The 21,109-nt window shown below is 42.4% G+C and overlaps 1 protein-coding gene across 1 annotated transcript in view; it reads left to right on the forward strand.

Annotated features, from left to right (window-relative positions):
• The window catches only part of GALNT12 (polypeptide N-acetylgalactosaminyltransferase 12), a 34,308-nt gene that overhangs the window by 9,593 nt on the left and 3,606 nt on the right, over window positions 1–21,109 (forward strand). The window contains exons 4-9 of the mRNA XM_035125262.2: window positions 1,112–1,297; window positions 9,488–9,605; window positions 11,113–11,289; window positions 13,844–13,975; window positions 17,320–17,433; window positions 20,075–20,230. Coding sequence (XP_034981153.1) covers window positions 1,112–1,297; window positions 9,488–9,605; window positions 11,113–11,289; window positions 13,844–13,975; window positions 17,320–17,433; window positions 20,075–20,230 — 883 coding nt within the window. The remainder of the gene's footprint in view (window positions 1–1,111; window positions 1,298–9,487; window positions 9,606–11,112; window positions 11,290–13,843; window positions 13,976–17,319; window positions 17,434–20,074; window positions 20,231–21,109) is intronic.

The raw sequence follows: 21,109 nt of genomic DNA on the forward strand, positions 1-21,109 counted from the left end.
AACCATGGGTGTCAGAAGACAAAGGCAGGTGCGCCTTTGCGAGTTGATGACCCGCCACCTGCGTGGAGTAAATAAAACACAAGGACACATGATTTTAGGTTAATGGGCAAAATAAGGCCACTACTTTATTGGTTACAGCATGTGAGTGGTATTGGCTTAGGCATTGGACAAGAGGACAATGCTTGACTCCACCTCGCTCGGCAGTGAGTCACTTTTCGGGTTAACAAACAGTGGGAGGAGCTTGTTGATGCAAATACAACTGGAAGCTTCCCCTGACGTCACCAGGGGGGTCGTGCCATGGCCCTAGCCACCAGCAGGGCATCGGACAGGATCCACGACCACCGGATCCCCTTTAGGATACCCCTAGGAGGCAGGAAGCCAAATGAGGAGATAGCGCTGCCGCGGCTGCTTAAAAAGGCAGCCAGGCTCCACCCCCCGGCTAGCCTTATTGGCCAGCTGAGGGGCTCGGCGCGGCAGCGGATAGGGACTGACACAGGGGGCCGAATATGCCCCCCTGCAAGTGCGGGAAATGGCTCCCGCTCGCAACTTCTCTCTGCAAAGAGGAGAGGTCTTTTCTCTTCTTGGTGAATATTCTCTTTTGCTTGAGATGCTATGTGGGAACTCTGCAGGCAGTAGGTAGGGGGAGAAGATGCTTAATTGTGCTTTGGTGTTAATCCTTAGAGCAGCTGGGCAAAAGAGTAAGGAGGGTGGGGTGAGGAAGATAAAGGACGAACACTCCTGCTTTGTCTTTTTAGACAAAAATTCTTAATATTCCTTCACTCCCTTCCATAAATCCTCATGCCACCAGTGGGCTGTATGTTCTCAACTATTTTATAAACCTGTTCACATTCATCCATCAAACAGAAGTTGGAGCAGAGGGCAAAATAAGTTCAGGAAGGGGGTGGATTCAAGAGGTTTCAGGGAAATTGAGCTGGCTTATATTTACTTATTTTTTATTTTAAAAAGTTATTAAAGCTTCCTACCACACAATGGAAAATAATAAACCATTTAACCTTATAAACATATGTATTCTAGTGTTCTTCCATAATGTTTGATATTTCTTGCTTCTGTCAACATCATGCAAATATTATTTCTTTATTAACTTACTTAGAATTAAAGAAGAGCCATCAGCTGTTGTCTGCCCTGTGATCGATGTGATTGACTGGAACACTTTTGAATATTTGGGGAATCCTGGGGAGCCACAGATTGGTGGGTTTGACTGGAGACTGGTCTTCACCTGGCATGTTGTACCCGAGAGGGAGCAAAAACAGAGGAGATCCAAGATTGATGTCATCAGGTGAGACTGATTTCTACTTTCTTTGAAATATATTTTAAACTGCTAAACCCATTGGGCTGACTAAACTGAAATTTGCTTCTCAACATGGATTCTGAATGTTCTGCTTTTAAAATCACATATGTAAATCTTCTTCTTTCCTCATTTGTAAACATAGTTTTATACTGTACAGTTCTCAGAACATAGATTAACCCAGGCAGCCCCAAACTGCGGCCCTCCAGATGTTTTGGCCTACAACTCCCATGATCCCTAGCTAACAGGACCAGTGGTCAGGGAAGATGGGAATTGTAGTCCAAAACATCTGGAGGGCCGAAGTTTGGGGATGCCTGGATTAACCAGTGGTGGTGGAGGTGAGAAGCCAGTACAGTGGTACTTCATGTTGCGAACAGGATCCGTTCCGGTGGCCCGTTCGCAACACGAAAGGGCCGCAACATGAAGTGCTGCATCTGCACACGCGCTTGGCGCAATGTGGCGCTTCTGCGCATGCGCAAAGTGTGATTACTGCATCTGCGCATGCGCGCAGGTCACAAATGCAGCAAACCTGAAAGTAACCCGTTCCGGGACTTCCAGGTTCAGCGCGTCCATAACCTGAAAAGACGCAACATGAAGCGGACGTATCCTGAGGTATGATTGTACATATATGTTTGTGTATGTGTGTGTGTTACACATCAATTGGCCACAAAGAGAAGATCAACTGCTGTTCAGTTCACAACGCCATGGCAAATGGAATATTGGTTACAAATGCATTATGGCATATCTGGAATGGGTTTTTCACAGTCATCTTCACTGAATACTAAAATGTTCTTTCCAAATTACCCTTTAACAGAGTTGAACAAACGCATTTGGAAATAGTAGAGTGTGATACCTTGGTTTACAACCATAATCCATTCCGGAGGTCTGGTTGTAAACCAAAACAGGTTGTAACCCAAGGAGCGCTTTTGCCAATGGGGCCTCAAAAAAATAAATAAATGGGTTGTAATTGAAAAAGAAGGGTTGTAATGCAAAATGGTTGCAAACCAAGGTACCATTGTAATGCAAAATCTTACTTATATGTGCTGGTAATTTGTACAGGATTTAAACTCCCCTTTCCCCTTTACAGTTAAGGTAGTTGCATTCTACTTTCCTCCAGATGCCAACAATTAAAGAGAATGATACATGCTAGTTTTTTGGAAGGCAGTGTTCGTTTCTAACCCAAAGTATTAAGAGTAGTACCGTAATATCGCATTGAAGATAGCTATTCCTAGTGAAAATTCAGAAATGTTAGAGCTAATATAAAATAAGCTTAGTCTTGACCTATCTCCATGGGATTAATTTTACACTGAAACAATAGGTTAAGACGTATTGGTTACTAGCGGAGAACAAGCTGGAATGTCAAGATTTTAGGAGATAGTGAAGAATAACATAATTCTTTCTAATTGAAAATTGGAGCCACTGTGCAATGGAAGTTTTGTTCCTATCTGATGGCCCAATTCCTGAATGAAATTGTCAACAAGTGGATCAAACTAGGATTTTGGAGTACTTGCATCTCCAAGCATTGTGGTGACCCAGTTTACACATAATAGCAAGCCAAACAGTGGCTTTTTTGTGAACAAACAAGCATGTGAGTTTCCAGAGTGATGATTGTAGCCATTGTGCTCCTCCCCTGGTTCTGGCTCTGCCATGCTACTCAGGGTTGTGCTATGTTTGGCTTCATGTTTCATCCAAACCCAGACTCATTCTTTGTGTGGAGCGAAGCAAGCCATGGTTTTCCCTAGTGTTGCATCCAAAGTGTAAGCAAAGTACAGTGGTACCTTGCAAGACGAAAATAATTCGTTCCGTGGGTCGTGCCGTCTTACGAAAATTTTCGTCTTGCGGAAACAAACAGCAGACGGCAAAAAAAAGCGGCAAAAAAAAAATTTGTCTTGCGAGACGCAGCCATAGAAAACTTCGTCTTGCGAGGCAACAAAGAATTGCTAGACGTTTTTGTCTAGCGAGTTTTTCATTGCGCAAGGCATTCGTCTTACGAGGTACCACTGTAGTTCAAAATAAGTTTATAGGTGAGGATGTGCATGTTCTGAGCAGGTGTCTGGAGTTACTGCAGGGCTGGCTCATCAATGAGCAATGTGAAGCAGTCAACTCAAGTGGCAGATCTGGCTTCCTCCATGCGTGCCTGCCACCATGGCCACCTCTTGTGTGCCTGGCTGCTCCCTTTTCCGCCTTGACCTCCGCACCACTGGCTGCTGCTGAGGAGGAGGTGGAAAAAGGGACAGCCAGGTGTGGAGGAGGCGATGGCAGCACATGTGCATGGAAGAGGCAGTGGCAGCAAAATCGGGAGCATTTTCAGTTTTGTCTGAAGCAGCAAAATACCATAGGCTCGCCCTGCAGAACTGGATCTCAGTCGATGCAAGATGACCAGCATATTGATGAACCATGGAATTAGGATTTAGCCAGTTCTAGACTGCACTGCTCAAACAGAACCAACACCATAGGTAGGGGGTGCTATTACACAGATCCAGTATTGCAGTGGACTTATTTCTCAAAGTGCCTTTTTATCAACTTCTGTTACATGTGTCAGCTGCAGTCCTACTTGGAAAGATATCATGCCACTGTTTTCCATGCCTTGACAACATCCCTGTTAGATTACTTTAATGTGCCCCAAACCGAATTGCCTGCTCCCTTGTAACATCTTCAGCAGAGGGATGGCTTTGGGTACCCCCATCATCAGAAAGATGGTGGTTGTCAGGGAGAGGGCCTTCTCTGTGGCATCCCATATAGGGCTCTTCTTCACATCTATTTGTCATGTGCCTCCTTTGCGTTTATTTAAGTGCCAAGTGAAAATGTCCCCCCCCCCCCGTGATATAATGTTATTTAATCAATATTGATCATTGGCTAGTTTGTTGTATGGATTGATGTAAGCTACTTTGGGGGACATGGCTGAATAACAGAATAAAAGTAGTTTAAATAAACAAGGTAATAAATAAGTAAAGTTTGAAACATACTTCGAATTGATACCTAATTATTTAACATGCATTATTACTATACCTTTCTGTTGCTTAGAAGTCATTGGTTTTCTCATCCTTTCCTTAGTAGAGAGGTAAATAATTATTCCCCTTCCTTCTGAGATTCTTTTAAAAACGTTTGAAACTGTCAACCTGTTTTCTTTTTCCTCAAATTTTCTTTCTTCTCAACTGTTTCCTTAACTTTTCTTGTATGATTTGTAGCTCTGAAACATTAAGAACTTGTCAACATCCCTAGAGTACCCAGAACTGCTTTCATTTTTAGTAAGTTGTTGTTTAGTCGTTTAGTCGTGTCCGACTCTTCGTGACCCCATGGACCATAGCACGCCAGGCACTCCTGTCTTGCACTGCCTCCCGCAGTTTGGTCAAACTCATGTTCGTAGCTTCGAGAACACTGTCCAACCATCTTGTCCTCTGTCGTCCCCTTCTCCTAGTGCCCTCAGTCTTTCCCAACATCAGGGTCTTTTCCAAGGATTCTTCTCTTCTCATGAGGTGGCCAAAGTATTGGAGCCTCAGCTTCACGATCTGTCCTTCCAGGGAGCACTCAGGGCTGATTTCCTTAAGAATGGATAGGTTTGATCTTCTTGCAGTCCATGGGACTCTCAAGAGTCTCCTCCAGCACCATAATTCAAAAGCATCAATTCTTCGGCGATCAGCCTTCTTTATGGTCCAGCTCTCACTTCCATACATCACTACTGGGAAAACCATAGCTTTAACTATACGGACCTTTGTCGGCAAGGTGATGTCTCTGCTTTTTAAGATGCTGTCTAGGTTTGTCATTGCTTTTCTCCCAAGAAGCAGGCGTCTTTTAATTTTGTGACTGCTGTCACCATCTGCAGTGATCAAGGAGCCCAAGAAAGTAAAATCTCTCACTGCCTCCATTTCTTCCCCTTCTATTTGCCAGGAGGTGATGGGAGCAGTGGCCATGATCTTGGTTTTTTTTATGTTGAGCTTCAGACCATATTTTGCGCTCTCCTCTTTCACCCTCATTAAAAGGTTCTTTAATTCCTCCTCGCTTTCTGCCATCAAGGTTGTGTCATCTGCATATCTGAGGTTGTTGATATTTCTTCCAGCAATCTTAATTCCGGCTAGGGATTCATCTAGTCCAGCCTTTCGCATGATGAATTCTGCATATAAGTTAAATAAGCAGGGAGACAATATACAACCTTGTCGTACTCCTTTCCCAATTTTGAACCAATCAGTTGTTCCATATCCAGTTCTAACTGTAGCTTCTTGTCCCACATAGAGATTTCTCAGGAGACAGATGAGGTGATCAGGCACTCCCATTTCTTTAAGAACTTGCCATAGTTTGCTGTGGTCGACACAGTCAAAGGCTTTTGCATAGTCAATGAAGCAGAAGTAGACGTTTTTCTGGAACTCTCTAGCTTTCTCCATAATCCAGCGCATGTTTGCTATTTGGTCTCTGGTTCCTCTGCCCTTTCGAAATCCAGCTTGCACTTCTGGGAGTTCTCGGTCCACATACTGCCTAAGCCTGCCTTGTAGAATTTTAAGCATAACCTTGCTAGCGTGTGAAATGAGCGCAATTGTGCGGTAGTTGCAGCATTCTTTGGCACTGCCCTTCTTTGGAATTGGGATGTAGACTGATCTTCTCCAATCCTCTGGCCATTGCTGAGTTTTCCAAACTTGCTGGCATATTGGGTGTAGCACCTTAACAGCATCATCTTTTAAAATTTTAAACAGTTCAGCTGGAATATCATCACTTCCACTGGCCTTGTTATTAGCAGTGCTTTCTAAGGCCCATTTGACTTCACTCTCCAAGATGTCTGGCTCAAGGTCAGCAACCACACTACCTGGGGTGTACGAGACCTCCATATCTTTCTGGTATAATTCCTCTGTGTATTCCTGCCACCTCTTCTTGATGTCTTCTGCTTCTGTTAGGTCCTTACCACTTTTGTCCTTTATTATGGTAATCTTTGTACGAAATGTTCCTTTCATATTTCCAATTTTCTTGAACAGATCTCTGGTTTTCCCTATTCTATTGTTTTCCTCTATTTCTTTGCATTGCTCATTTAAGAAGACCCTCTTGTCTCTCCTTGCTGTTTTTTGGAAATCTGCATTCAGTTTCCTGTATCTTTCCCTATCTCCCTTGCATTTTGCTTGCCTCCTCTCCTCCGCTATTTGTAAGGCCTCGTTGGACAGCCATTTTGCTTTCTTGCATTTCCTTTTCCTTGGGATGGTTTTCGCTGCTGCCTCCTGTATAATGTTACGAGCCTCCATCCATAGTTCTTCAGGCACTCTGTCCACCAAATCTAAATCCTTAAACCTGTTCCTCACTTCCACTGTGTATTCATAAGGTATTTGATTCAGATTGTATCTTACTGGCCCAGTGGTTTTTCCTACTTTCTTCAGTTTAAGCTGGAATTTTGCTATAAGAAGCTGATGATCTGAGTTACAGTCAGCTCCAGGTCTTGTTTTTGCTGACTGTATAGAGCTTCTCCATCTTTGGCTGCAGAGAATATAATCAATCTGATTTCGATGCTGCCCATTTGGTGATATCCATGTGTAGAGTCGTCTCTTGTGTTGTTGGAAGAGAGTGTTTGTGATGACCAGCTTGTTCTCTTGACAGAACTCTATTAGCCTTTGCCCTGCTTCATTTTGAACTCCAAGGCCAAACTTGCCAGTTGTTCCTTTTATCTCTTGATTCCCTACTTTAGCATTCCAGTCCCCTGTAATGAGAAGAACATCCTTCTTTGGTGTCATTTCTAGAAGGTGTTGTAGGTCTTCATAGAATTGGTCAATTTCACTTTCTTCAGCACCGGTAGTTGGTGCATAAACTTGGATTACTGTGATGTTAAAAGGTCTGCCTTGGATTCGTATCGAGATCATTCTGTCATTTTTGAGATTGCATCCCATTACAGCTTTTGCCACTCTTTTGTTGACTATGAGGGCCACTCCATTTCTGCTACAGGATTCTTGCCCACAGTAGTAGATATGATAGTCATCCGAACTGAATTCGCCCATTCCCTTCCATTTTAGTTCACTGATGCCCAGGATGTCGATATTTATTCTTGTCATCTCATTTTTGACCACATCCAGCTTACCGCCATTCATGGTTCTTACATTCCAGGTTCCTATGCAATATTTTTCTTTGCAGCATCGGACTTTCCTTTCGCTTCCAGGCATATCCGCAACTGAGCGTCCTTTCGGCTTTGGCCCAGCCGCTTCATCAGCTCTGAATCTACTTGTACTTGTCCTCCGCTCTTCCTCAGTAGCATGTTGGACGCCTTCCGACCTGAGGGGCTCATCTTCCAGCGTCATAACTTTTATATGCCTGTTGTCTTTGTCCATGGAGTTTTCTTGGCAGGGATACTGGAGTGGCTTGCCAGTTCCTTCTCCAGGTGGATCACGTTTAGTCAAAACTCTCCACTATGACCTGTCCATCTTGGGTGGCCCTGCATGGCATAGCTCATAGCTTCTCTGAGTTATTCAAGCCCCTTCGCCACGACAAGGCATTGATCCATGAATGGATCATTTTTAGTAAAGACCAAAACAAATAGGCTTTGATTACTTCAGCTGCCTCTTTATCCTCACTGTGCCTTCTTTTGTATTGAGGAAATATCCAGTGTTGTCTTTGTTTTCCATTTCCTTTTCTAACATGTTTAATACAAATTCCTTTGTGTTGGTTCTGTCTTTGTCTATCTGCAATTCATTTAGTGCCTTCTCTTTTGGGGTTTAGGCTGTAATCCTAACTCTGTTTACCTGGGAATGAACCATTTTAAATTCTACAGAACTTACTTCTGAATAGACATGGTTAGGATTGCACTTAAAGCCTTTTCTAGGAGCTAATGTGATGTAGTGGGTAGAGGGCTGGACTTTGACCAAAGCCAGTCATGACACTGAGATCCAGCACCAAGGGCCTTCTGGTGGTTCCCTCATTGCAAGAAGTGAGGTTACAGGGAACCAGACAGAGGGCCTTCTCAGTAGTGGCACCCACCCTGTGGAACGCCCTCCCAGCAGATGTCAAGGCAATAAGTAACTATTCTACTTTCAGAAGACAACTGAAGGCGGCCCTGTTTAGGGAAGTTTTTAATGTTTGATGCTGTACTGTTTTTAATATTCGGTTGGAAGCCGCCCAGAGTAGCTGGGGAAACCCAGCCAGATGGGCGGGGTATAAATAATAAATTATTATTATTATTATTATTATTATGGTCACCATGGGCTAATAATTTTGTCTATACCTAATTTTCGCATAGGATTATTGTGAAGGTTTCTTAAATATTAATTCCAAAATATATACCCCACCTTTCTCTTTAATAAAAGGCATCTTAAAAGCAAAACAAAACAAAACAGTACACTGTGATAACAATAAATAACAATGGGGGATAAAATGGAGGGCATTCATACTAGATATGCTTTATCAATACAAACTGCCCTTTTTGCTCTTCGATCTGTCACATTAGTTTAAATTATTGTTTTTTCTGGTATCTTCACCCTTCTCTCGAAGTGGGTTTTGGTGTCTTGTATTTGTAGTTTGATCATTAAACAAAAAACAAAAAAAGCCCGCTAGCCATTCTGGGCACAGTGCTACCTATAAATCGGGGGTGGCTGGGAAACCCCTTTCATTCTGAGGTCCACATTCCCTCATGGGCAGCCTTCCAGGGGCTGCATACCAATAGTGTGTGTGACCAGACATATACAATCCTCAATCCAGGCAAGCAAGAGGTATAATCACAGTTCAAAGACACATTCCATCCTAATAAAAGTCATCAGAGGAGGCTGCAGGGCTTTGGGGGGGCGTGGCCTACATAGAGTCCTGAGGGCTGGATAGAGAGAATGAAGGACCACATTGGGCCCCTGGACCCAAGGGTCCCCACCCCTGCTGTAAATCAGCTGTGAATGTGCTTGGTTTACAGAGGAATCCTAACAGTGTCTACTCAGAAGCAGGTCCTACTCAATGCAGTAGGACTTGCTCCCAGGTAAATGGGATTGCAACCTCAGTAAGATGCCTGCCTATCCATCTATCTATGTTTCACAGCCTTTGAACCCTTATTCTTTTAAAGTATTAAATAATGTGGATTTATTAGCCTAGTTGTAATCGAGCAGCCTGTGAAAGCAGAATGTATTTTATCTCAAACATTTCTTTAAACCAAAACTTGTCTTCCTTGTAAAATGTTAATATCTCCCTCCTTTTTTTATTGATGTATTCCCTAATGTCAGAGTTACTTTCCTCTCATAGGTCTCCTACTATGGCTGGTGGGCTCTTTGCAGTCAGTAAACATTATTTTAGCTACCTTGGCTCTTATGACACAGGAATGGAAGTCTGGGGAGGGGAAAACCTTGAATTTTCATTCCGGGTAAGTAACGTTATTGGAAGTAGCCCTGAAACATTCCCCTCCAGTTTCATTAAGCTCCTTATGTCTCCTGCATGAATAATTTGTCCTTTAAAGGAAATATGCAAGTAGTGTAGTGTAAGTTGTTAACAAAACCAGTCCTTGCCAGTGCATGAAAACAAAGTCTAGTTCATTCTCTTGAGCTGCTTCTGTTATCCAGAACTAGGTGGTTGTAATAACATTCATATTTTGTAGTCCAGTGCTCCGATGGATAACTAGCTGGTGATTCCGTAGTTTCAGGAAAGTCCTACCAAACGTTAATGGACGTAACATTGTACTTGCTATGCCCCATATAAGGAAAATATCCCCCCCCCAAAGATGAACATATTCCCTAATTAAAATTAATGGGACATAAACATACCGCACAAGCTTTCTTTGGACTGGGGTGTTTGGGTTTTGTATGGATTGTAATGTCTAGTCATATGCGTATGATCCATAACTGCAAAGTCATTTCTTCTTGGTAGCACCACACGTTATTATTAAGCTTGGCTATATGTAAATTGTGTAGGTTGCATGACAAAATACAGTTCCTGCCTCCATGTCACTGTTTGGAGAATAGAGCAACATCTGAGAATATACCATAGATGTCATACTAAGTATGGAACTTGTAGATTAAACTTCCCAAAATACTCTGTACTGCATCTACCTATAAAGAAAACTGGTACATACTGTAATGCTTCAGTCTAATACTGCTATTTAAATTATATACTCTTTGATCTTAATATAGTATCTAATTGAACAGATCTAATGCACAAATGAGCCAATAATTATTTCATGCTGTGAAATGCCCAGGCATCTCTTCTATCCGCTTAGCTGAAGTGTCTTCCGTAGCCACCCGCTGACTCCGTGTATAAAATACATTCTTCAACTAATTACATTCTGTGTAAAGATACTCAATGACCCTGCCCATTTGTCCTGTTCTTTAGAAGTTAAGGCCAGTGCATATCTGCTCAAAGTTCACAAGGAAGAAATCCAAATGTAGGAAATATCAGTGTTGTATGCTTCCAGTAATAAATGTGCTAGACAGTTGACATAAGGTACTTGCAATATTTGATTGTTTTCACACGGCATGAGAGATCAAACTTTAGGCAGATTTTTAGGGGAGGAATCATAAATATTGGGTGGTATTCAACTAAGTTCTACTCAGAGTAGACCCACTGAAATTAAGTTAGGTCCATTAATTACAATAGTTCTACTTAGTTGAATACCTCCCATAGAATAGATCTTGAAATATGCATGGAGTTAAACTAAGCTATAGAGGCTGACACAAAACAGAGGTACAGTAGCCAGAACTGGTAATGAAAAGGGATTCGGGAGGAAGTCTGGCAGGAGTATTTGCTCAACTTCTGAACCTTGAGAGTGGTACAAATAGCTTCTTAAACAGCTGCTGCTTAAGCCAGCTCATAGGATAGGGCTGCAATATTGCATGCATATAATACAGGCTGTTTTGTTTTTCCTTTATTTTATTTAGATCTGGCAGTGTGGAGGAAGTCTTGAGATCCATCCTTGTTCTCATGTGGGACATGTTTTCCCAAAGCAAGCTCCCTACTCAAGGGCAAAGGCTTTGGCTAACTCTGTCCGTGCTGCAGAAGTGTGGATGGATGCATACAAAGAGCTTTATTACCACAGAAATCCCCATGCACGCAAGGTAAGCTTACTGTTCAGATCACTTTTCTGAGGAGCCTACCACCTAAATTTTGACTCTAGCGTGAAAAGGGGAGAGGCAAGGGAGCAAGGGGTATTATTTATGACAGGCACGTAATTTGAATTGCCTTGGTGCATGTCTGTTTTTGTAACATGCTGAGAACACAGAGCACTTTTTGCAGGGCTGTTAATCCATCTCACAAAAGTGGCAAAATTCCTAAAGAATGGAAATGGTCTCCAATGAAGTAGACCCACTAGCACAAGGACTTGTGGCCGTGCAAGGGAACTTTACTTTCCTCCCCCCACTCTGCCTCCCTAATCTGTTCTGATATTTTCCCCAACCCCCCTGGAGCAAATTTGGGGAAGGTGCAGAGGGAGAGGACAGACAGAGAGTGGAAACCTGTGCAGTAGTGGATCTACTTTGTTGGATACTACCCATTAGTGCTTTGCCAGTTTGAAAAAGAATAGGCTGCATAATCCTGATAATTATAGGTTAGCTATCCTGACTAAAATAACTGAACTTTTGATAGATACATAAGTCTACATTAAAGGAAAGATTTTGATGGTAGAATTATAATTATTACAATTATATTTATTGCCAATCAATGTGGTTTCAGGATTAGTATTACCAAATACATTTATAATCTTGAGAAAATGTGATCAGTTGGATAACTATAAATAGTTGGTTCTAGTAATCTGATTTTCATTTAGAAGAGATAAAACTTAAGAAGGATCACAGGAAAAAGGATTACTCTGGTACCCAATAGCTCCTGGTGGCATTACATGAAATCAAGAGGGTCCTTCTGCCAGGACATTTGAGGGTTTCTAATTCAAAACTTCATAGGTTGGAACTCTGCTCTACCATCAGGTAGTCCTACAGAAGGGAGAGGCAATTTTGCTAAAGCCGCCTGTATCCTCAAAAAAGCTGTTCCATATGGTTAGAGAACCCTCTGAAACAGTGTGGGAGGTAATACATGGAGCACTAGGAAGGGGGAATTGGCAAAAACAGCTTCCTTCCGTCCCCACCTTCTGCAGCAGGAGCCTCCACTGGACCTCTGGAAGGGGAAACTTGCATCTAGTCCAGTAGGTTTATTAATGATTTTGAATAGTAATATTACAGACGATCAAGGTTACAGCTGGTACTAAAAATGTTGAGGCTAGGTTGGGATATGATTAAATAGATACCAAACAACCTGGCTCAGTTAATGGGCTGGATACAATCAAATACCACACATTTTTTAATGAAGGTAAGAACACAAACTCCCTAATCTATAAATCTGTAATATGTACTGGTACTACAGATAAAGGGGGATTATGGTGTTTGTACTGAGTTACCTTTTTGAGACTTCACACAGATTTTGTCTGGATTTGGGTCCTTCACTATGTATATAAGCTATGATGCTTGCCTGTAGGGAATTTTGCTAGTAACTAACCCTCTTTCAATTGTTGTCATACCATAGGAGCCAACCCCTAGGGGCTGAGGTCCCTTTGCCCCCCCCTAAAATATTTGAGGGGACCAGTCCCTCCCCAAATTGATGTAAATTGCCATTCAAATGATGTGGGGGTGTGTGTCATGTGATTGATTATGTAAGGCAGGGCTTACCTCCCCCCCAATATTTAATTCAAGCTGGCATCCCTGGGTCATACTAAATATGGTCTTTGCTCTATCAGGATAGTATTAGGAAACAGTGTTTGAAGGTCAGTGACTAGCTGTGAACATGTGCATCAGTATTATTGCAGTAACAAAACTAAAGTTTGGATGTGAAATCAGAACATCAAAGTAGAAAAAGCATATAGAGCATTAACTTAATGATGTTGGTATGTAGATGTCCTATTTTGAGCACACTTTAAAAGGCTGGAGAAGGAGGATATTTATATAGTTACAGGTAGGTAGCCGTGTTGGTCTGACGTAGTCAAATTTTTTTTAAAAAAAATCCTTCCAGTAACACCTTAGAGACCAACTAAGTTTGTCATAGGTATGAAAGCTCATACCTATGACAAATTTAGTTGGTCTCTAAGGTGCTACTGGAAGGATTTTTTTTATTTTGTTGTGAGATTTATATACTTAGCATTACAATTTATCTGTTTCTACTTTCAGGCCTGCACAACTTGTGGCTAGCCAGCAGGGCCGGCTCTAAGGCAAGGCTGGGTGGCGCAGGGCCGCCAGGGGGGCACTGCGCGGCTGCGGCACTGTAGCGGTGCTGCGCACTGTGCCCGCCAGACAGCCGTGGTGGGAAACGGGGCGGGGGCAGAGCGATCTTCGCACCACGGCGCCCGGGCGCCTGATATGCTTAAGACGGCCCTGCTAGCTAACAAAAAACCCATGGTGTACCAGCCATGTTTTGTGGCCTGCCAAAATCTAATAGCTTCCCCTATCCCAATCCCATTTTTGGCATTTCAACTCAGTTGCAGAATGTCTGTTTTTCAAGCACCAGACAGACTGTATGACTGGTGTGCTGAATTCAGCTTGGTAGGTCACAGGTTGTACAAACCTGACAAATATTCCATGCAGCTTTCCTTATGTTGAAATCTTAATTTACTTTCGGTTTTCTTTTTAGGAGCCTTATGGAGATGTGACAGAAAGAAGATTTCTTCGAGAGCAGCTGAAATGCAAGGATTTCAAGTGGTACTTGGATAATATTTACCCAGAACTCCATGTGCCAGAGGACAGGCCTGGCTTTTTTGGGATGGTAAGTAAAATGTTTTTAAGGAGTTTTTCGTAAGACTGACATCTCTCCTTCTGGATTGTTTGGCAAGGCAGAAATCAGCAGAAAGTGTAATAAGTTCAAATCTCATCCTAGCTATGAATTCACTAGGTAGCCTTAGGTAATCCACTGTCTCTCAGCACTGGACACCGTGGGGATAATAATACCAGCTGCCTTGTACAGAGCTTTTGTAAGAAGTACTGAGAATGTGCAAAAACCACCTTCTTGACTATAGGACCTACTATTGGTCTAGTCTGCTCAATCCACCAGAACCTATATTCACATGCAGGGGAAGTCCCAAACTCACCAAGGGTTTGAGACCCATCAGCTACCCTCATCTGGTTTAGCAAAATGAATATCAATAGGGACAAATGTAGGGTTCTGTACCTAGGCAGGAGAATCAGATGCACAAATATAGGATGGGGGACACCTGGCTTGACAGCAGTACATATGGAAAGGATCTAGGTGTCTTAGTAGACCACGTACTTAACATGAGTCAACAGTGTGATGCAGCAGCAAAAGTAGCTAATGCAGTTCTAGGCTGCACCAACAAAAGTAGAGTGTCTAGATCAAGGAAAGTCATAGTACCACTCCGTTCTACCTTAGTCAGACCCCACCAGTAGCCCATCTGGTAGAAGGTAACTCTGATCCTAAACCTCTGCTGCCTTGCAGGATATATTCAGGAGCAGAAAAGGCTAAGGAGTAAACCTTACACAAATTGGGCGTGGAGTCCCTAAGGTGGTTGGATAGCACTTTGTATGCCTCCTTCTGGCAACTCCTGCAGCCAAGCTGGTGCCAAACATGTTGCTCTGCTTTCTTTTGCACCGCACCAGCGAGGCTGAGAGGAGGGGTCTTGTCATCTGGGCAGCCCAGGACCTCCATACACACTGCCCACTGCCCAGGCTTTTGCCCCAGGGAGGTCACTTTGGTGCTGCTAACCCAGTGTGACATCACCCCCGGAGGTGCACTCCATTGTCTGTCAAGTCAGACAGATGCCAACAAGCAACTGAGAATTTGAAAAACGTTGAGACATTATAGAAGTGCTGATCATTTTAAAATTCTTGAATTCATATACAGTGGTACTTTGGTTCTCAAACTTAATCATTTCCGGAAGTCCGTTCCAAAACCAAAGCGTTCCAAGATCAAGGTGTGCTTTCCCATAGAAAGTAATGCAAAACAGATTAATCTGTTCCAGACTTTTAAAAACAACCCCTAAAACAGCAATTTAATATGAATTTTACTACCGTATCTAATGATACCATTGATCCATAAAATGAAAGCAATAATCAATGTAAAAGGTAGGGGTAAAGGGACCCCTGACCATTAGGTCCAGTCGTGACCAACTCTGGGGTTGCGGCGCTCATCTCGTGTTAATGGCCGAGGGAGCCGGCGTACAGCTTCCAGGTCATGTGGCCAGCATGACAAAGCCACTTCTGGCGAACCAGAGCAGCACACGGAAACGGCGTTTACCTTCCCGCTGTAGCAGTACCTATTTATCTACTTGCACTTTGATGTGCTTTCAAACTGCTAGGTTGGCAGGAGCTGGGACCGAGCAATGGGAGCTCACCCTGTCGCGGGGATTCGAACCGCCAACCTTCTGATCAGCAAGCCCTAGGCTCTGTGGTTTAACCCACAGCGCCACCCGTGTCAGTGTACTGTACTATAAAATAAATAAGACAGTATTATAGATGAGAAAAATTAAAATTCTTTTTTTTCCTTACCTGCACTGATGATAGTCATTGTTTGGATGGGGGGCTTTTATCCATTTCCGCAATCACACAATCAGTCAATCAGTAGCTGAACTGGGTTCCACACAGTCACAAAAACAAATTAACTGAATAAATCTCAAAAACAAAAATGCAAAATAAATAGCAAAAACAAAAGTGCCAAACTTTTGTTCCAAAATGTTAAAAAACCAAGGCATCCTGGAAACAATAGGCAAAAACAGCATCAGATGTTTGGCTTCTGAAAAACGTTTGAAAGCCGAACACTTACTTCTGGGCTTTTTGCGTTTAAGAACCAAGGTGTTTGAGAAGCAAGGTACCATTGTATTACTAGGTTCTTCTGGAGCTCATCGAGGGTCCAGAATTGTATTTGCAGCAGTAACCAGCTAGATGCTTCCCACTGATTAGATCCCATGATAGGGATGGTATAATGCCACTATAAAGGAGCCATGCTTTTTTCTGGGAATACCCTTTCACATGTGTGCCACTACCACAATATGTTAGCATTCACCGTAGGTCATGTGTAAGGGAATTTTGTAATATATCAGATAACTGGCTAACAAATGTTCCTACAGTGGCTTCCTTTTTGCTGCCTACCAAGAGGATACCTGTCCAGTATTGTCTGGGCTGTCTTCCCCGTAGCTGAAAACATCTTACCCAGTCATGCTTACTTTATGTTATATTTCCTCCCCTCTACTGGTTTTATTAGTTCTTGGCAGATCCTTTCTTTATGAAATCCTTTTTTTGTGTGTGATACTGCTGTGAATTTCCTTGAAGGGAAATTCTTCTTCTTTTTATGTAGCTCTTGGGTCTGACATTTTGAGTTCAATGCAAATAAAGAAAGAATCAGTTCATTCCATGCTTGTTTTCACTGGGGAGAACAATGTTTACGACACATATAGCTTTCCAGCAAATTAGTACAGTACACAGAAGGCCTGAATGTCCTTCCAGTGAGGATTCAGTTACATTCTATCTGACCTGGCCTAGAGAAATTTGGAGCTAGGGTCAATAGAAATTCATATTGAAATAATAATAATTATTATTCATGACACTCCTCAACAGCAGTGACAGTTGCAGTAGAACAATTCTCATTTGCTACCTCATTCTTCGTAAAATAGTGAATATAAAGTTAGATTATAAAAGTAGTCCATATACCAACTGACTGAATTTTGACCATTGGTCTTCATCACCAGCTCGTATTTGACATTTCAAGACCAATTATAGAACGTGGGAGTCCTCCCTGGCACAAAGAACAGCCAGCATGTTTTAAAAAGCTCCAGGGCATATATTTTCAGGCAGTTAACCAACACAATCAAGAGAGAAAATCCCCCCCAAAATATAATTGTCTTCTATGTGTGGTACCTGACTAAGAATATTCACAGTAGAGCCCCTGAAATCAGTAGGCTTATGTTACTAGTCAGGACTGACTTAAGATCATTGGTTCCTACTACTGTATTTAGTTGTGATGGTTTCTCATTCTTATTGCTGCATCTGATATGATACTGAATTAAAAGCTGCTAAATTAATAGTTTTTAAAGTGCAGTGACTGATGGGATGTTTGGATTGTGGGCTGGTATCTCTTAACTGCCTTCTGCTGCCTTTCAGCTGAAGAACAGAGGGATGGCAAATTATTGTTTTGATTATAATCCTCTTGATGAGCATGATATAACAGGACGTGTAGTCATATTATATCCTTGTCATGGCATGGGACAAAATCAGGTAAGATTTTCCCTTTACTTCCATTAGAGGGTCGAAATGTAGTTGCCCTTTCTTTGTGCATGTTTTTTGATATTAAAATATTTACAACCCACTCTATCCTGCTTAATTTCAGGCAGGACACCTACTTTGTATATTGAAGTGTTGTATTAATAAATTGACGCACACAAAACAATAAATAATGAACACTAATCCTAAAGCACAAAGCAGATTGTAGTATCAGGCAGCAAATTTTAACAGTGCACAAATGCCTGAGTAAATAACCAGTTTTTAACCTGGCACCAAAACAAAGCAGAAGTTGTTCCAAGTAGACCTCAGAAAAGAGGGCATTCCATAACCAGGGCATCAGGCCTCTTTTCTACATCTCCACATAATGGGCATCTCCTAAAGATGGTATCTTAATGAGCCAATCTCAATGTTCAAGAAGTTTGTTTGTTTATAAATTCAATCATTTAACACCATTGTGGAGAGAGATGCTACTTCAAATACCCAAGTTCCCATTTCTTTAGGGGTTTATTGACTCTAAAATTTATGAAATAGGCCCAGAAGTGTATTTGCAATCAATGCAATGCATCTTAACTCTGGCTTCAATATGTAGTTCCATTTAGTAGCCTAGTTGCCACATTTTACACTAACTGAATCTTCAGTGTCTTCATCAGGAGCAGCCCCATATAGAGTGCATTACAGTCACTGAACTGGGGACTACCAGAGCATGAATTACTGTGGAGATGCTATCCCTGATCAAGAATGACTGTAGCTGGTAGATCAAACTGAAGTTGGCCAAACAGTCTCCAAGCCATACACCTGCTCCTTTGGGGCAGGGTGTCTTGTGTGTCAAAGGCTTCCATGTTGTTTGCCTGATTCCCATACACAAAAACCATCAACCCACTAGGCCTCTGTCTTGTTGGGATTCAGTCTGTTTATTAGTTCATATCCAGACACCAATCCAGCACTCCAAAGCTTCCCGTAACTTGGTAGATATGGAGAAATAGAGCTGCTAATGAATCCCAACTCTAAACTTCACCCAGCGGCTTCATACAGATATTATATGAAGCATGTTCCCAGCAGCAGGGGGTGTGGGGGAGCAAAGCAGCTGTAGTTTTGGCACTGTGCAACAGAAAGCTGTGTACACCAGGCATAGGTAAACTCAGCCCTCCTGATGTTTTGGGACTACAACTCCCATGATCCCTAGCTAACAGGACCAGTGGTCAGGGATGATGGGAATTGCAATCCCAAAACATCTGGAGGGCTGAGTTTGCCTATGCCTGGTGTACACCTTTAAACCATAGTGAAGCCTAACTGTGGTTTAAAGTGGCATGCAAACTGGTAAAATAAGTTGTTTCAAAGTGCTAAATTGGATTGATCACTAGGGTGATGCAGGTTACTCAAATTTGCATACAACTTTTTCCACTGCAATATTTTTTTCCTGGAAAACCCACTTCACTGATTGCAACTGCAGGAGGCTTTGTTTTTATGCTCTGAGATCTAAACTTTGGTGGCATTCATCTCCTGGGCTGGATCCTGGCATAGCCAGAGTAAGTCCATTGGTGTGCACTACTTTACCTTCACTGCTCACTCTCAGCCTTCCTCAAAGGTAAGCCGTGATGGTAATGCTGCGGGTGGGGGACTCTCACAATTTGCTTCCCCCCCCCCCACCGTTCTCCTTTCCCAGCTGGCTGCATGTCTCTTCACTGCTGTTGCAGAGCCTGCAGCAGGCTTTGTTTGAAGCTCTTAGCCCCACAGCTTCTTCTGCTGTAACAGCTGCTCTCACATTCGAGGTCCTCCAACTCACTCAGGGCTAAATGGAGGAGGAAGGTTTTTGCCTTTTCAGCTGCTTTCTCTCTGCTCGGTACTCTGTGGATCAAACGAACAAACCTTTAACACTGTAAACCTCCTGTCCTGCCCCAATTTCCACAACCCCTTCTTTCCCTCCTCTTTCTTCTCATGGTCCTAGCTGATTATGAAATACCCTCCCCAGAGATTCTTGTTTGGCACCTACCATCCTATCTTTTAGGTGCAGAGTAAAAATTATTCTATTCCCTTGGGCTTTTGGTAAGTAAAAGCACATTCCTTTTGTCATTTGTTGTGTGCCAATTTTCCTGCTGCTAGTTTCTATTACTGGTTTGTTTGTGTTTCCTGGTGGAAAGGCTGTGTATAGTATTTTTTTTTTTAGTATAAAATGCTGCAACTCTATATACCATACTAACCTGGGATGAAGCTGTATTGAACACACTGGGCCTTCTTAGCAAACATGCATAGGTTTCCTCTGTAAGCTGCGAAAATACCACTAACCACTTGCCCCTGACTGGTCCTTCATTAATCCCCTTTCTACCCATTTCCCTGTCATTTTCTTGGGTAGTTTTATGTGTGTTCCTTTATATTCATTACCATTAACTATTGTTACTATATTGGCAGCAGTTAGTGCCTGATGAACAAATTACCAAAAACAATCTATATTAGGGCTGCAATTCAGAAAGCTCACAGTTGTCGCTACTGGATATGTTAATTTAGTTCCTGGTCTGGAGCCCCCCCCCCAATAAAAATGACTTTTTTGCATTTAAGCTATAGAAGGCTCTCTGTCTGAATGTCAAACATACATTCCTAAAGTTTTAGTAGAGATTTGATTTCCGTTTGGGGTTTACAGTTTTTTGAATACACCTCCCGCAATGAAATACGTTACAACACACGGCAACCTGAAGTCTGTGCAGCAGTTGATCCAGGATCTGATTATTTGAAAATGTACTTGTGCCAAGAAGGTATCCAGAACATTCCTGAAAATCAGAAAATTTTATTCAGAGAGGTAAGGAATGCAGCACAGTCTTTTTGCTTGTATTGTACAGCCAGCAGCCATTAGCAATGAGTAAATGAGGTAGGGCTCAGCCCCCGAAAGAAGCTTCAAACAGAATTGCTCTCTAGAATAGTGGGGTGTCAGTTCCTTGCTTGTTTCCTTTCACTCACTGAAACTACTTCAAATGTATTCATGCTTAAGAAGAAGGTTGGTTTTAGTACAATGTGAGGGTGAGGGGTCTGAAAGCTGTTGCCCACCTGTGTCATCGCCCCCCCCCCCACATCTGAACCTAAAAGATCAGGAAATATATTTACAACAGAGTGTTGAGAGGATTTCCTGGATAAGCTTCCCCTGTAGATTGCAGTGAAGCACCACTTGGTCAGCGCAACCCCAGTTGATACTGGACTGCAAAGAATGACAATATGCCTTCCTCTTTCAAGGCAGATAGGTACATATATATCTGAAACCACTGTATACTGTTGGTGATTTGCAGATCTAGGCCATTGCAGCCCTTCACCAAAATATTTTTGATTGACTAAGGAAAAGGAGGACGTACCCTCAAATTTTAAACTTCATATCAGATTAAAATCCTTTTTTGATTTCACTTTATTCAGTAGGTATATGTTTAAATTGTTGCTCCCTTACTGCATAGACTGCTTCAGCTACATTGTGATAATTACTACCAACAACATTGTCAGAACTTCCAGAGAACTGTTGAGTTCAAAGGGACCCAAGGGTCATCTAGTCCAACCCCCTGCAAAGCAGGAATCTCAGCTAAAGCATCCATGACAGATGGCCATCCAACCTCTGCTTAAAAACCTCCAAGGAAGGAGAGTGCACTACCTCTCGTGGGAGTCTGTTCCTAGTGTTTATAAACAGCATTTAGGTATG

This window comes from Zootoca vivipara, chromosome 8, assembly GCF_963506605.1.
Source record: "Zootoca vivipara chromosome 8, rZooViv1.1, whole genome shotgun sequence".
In the NCBI taxonomy this organism is placed as follows: domain Eukaryota; kingdom Metazoa; phylum Chordata; class Lepidosauria; order Squamata; family Lacertidae; genus Zootoca; species Zootoca vivipara.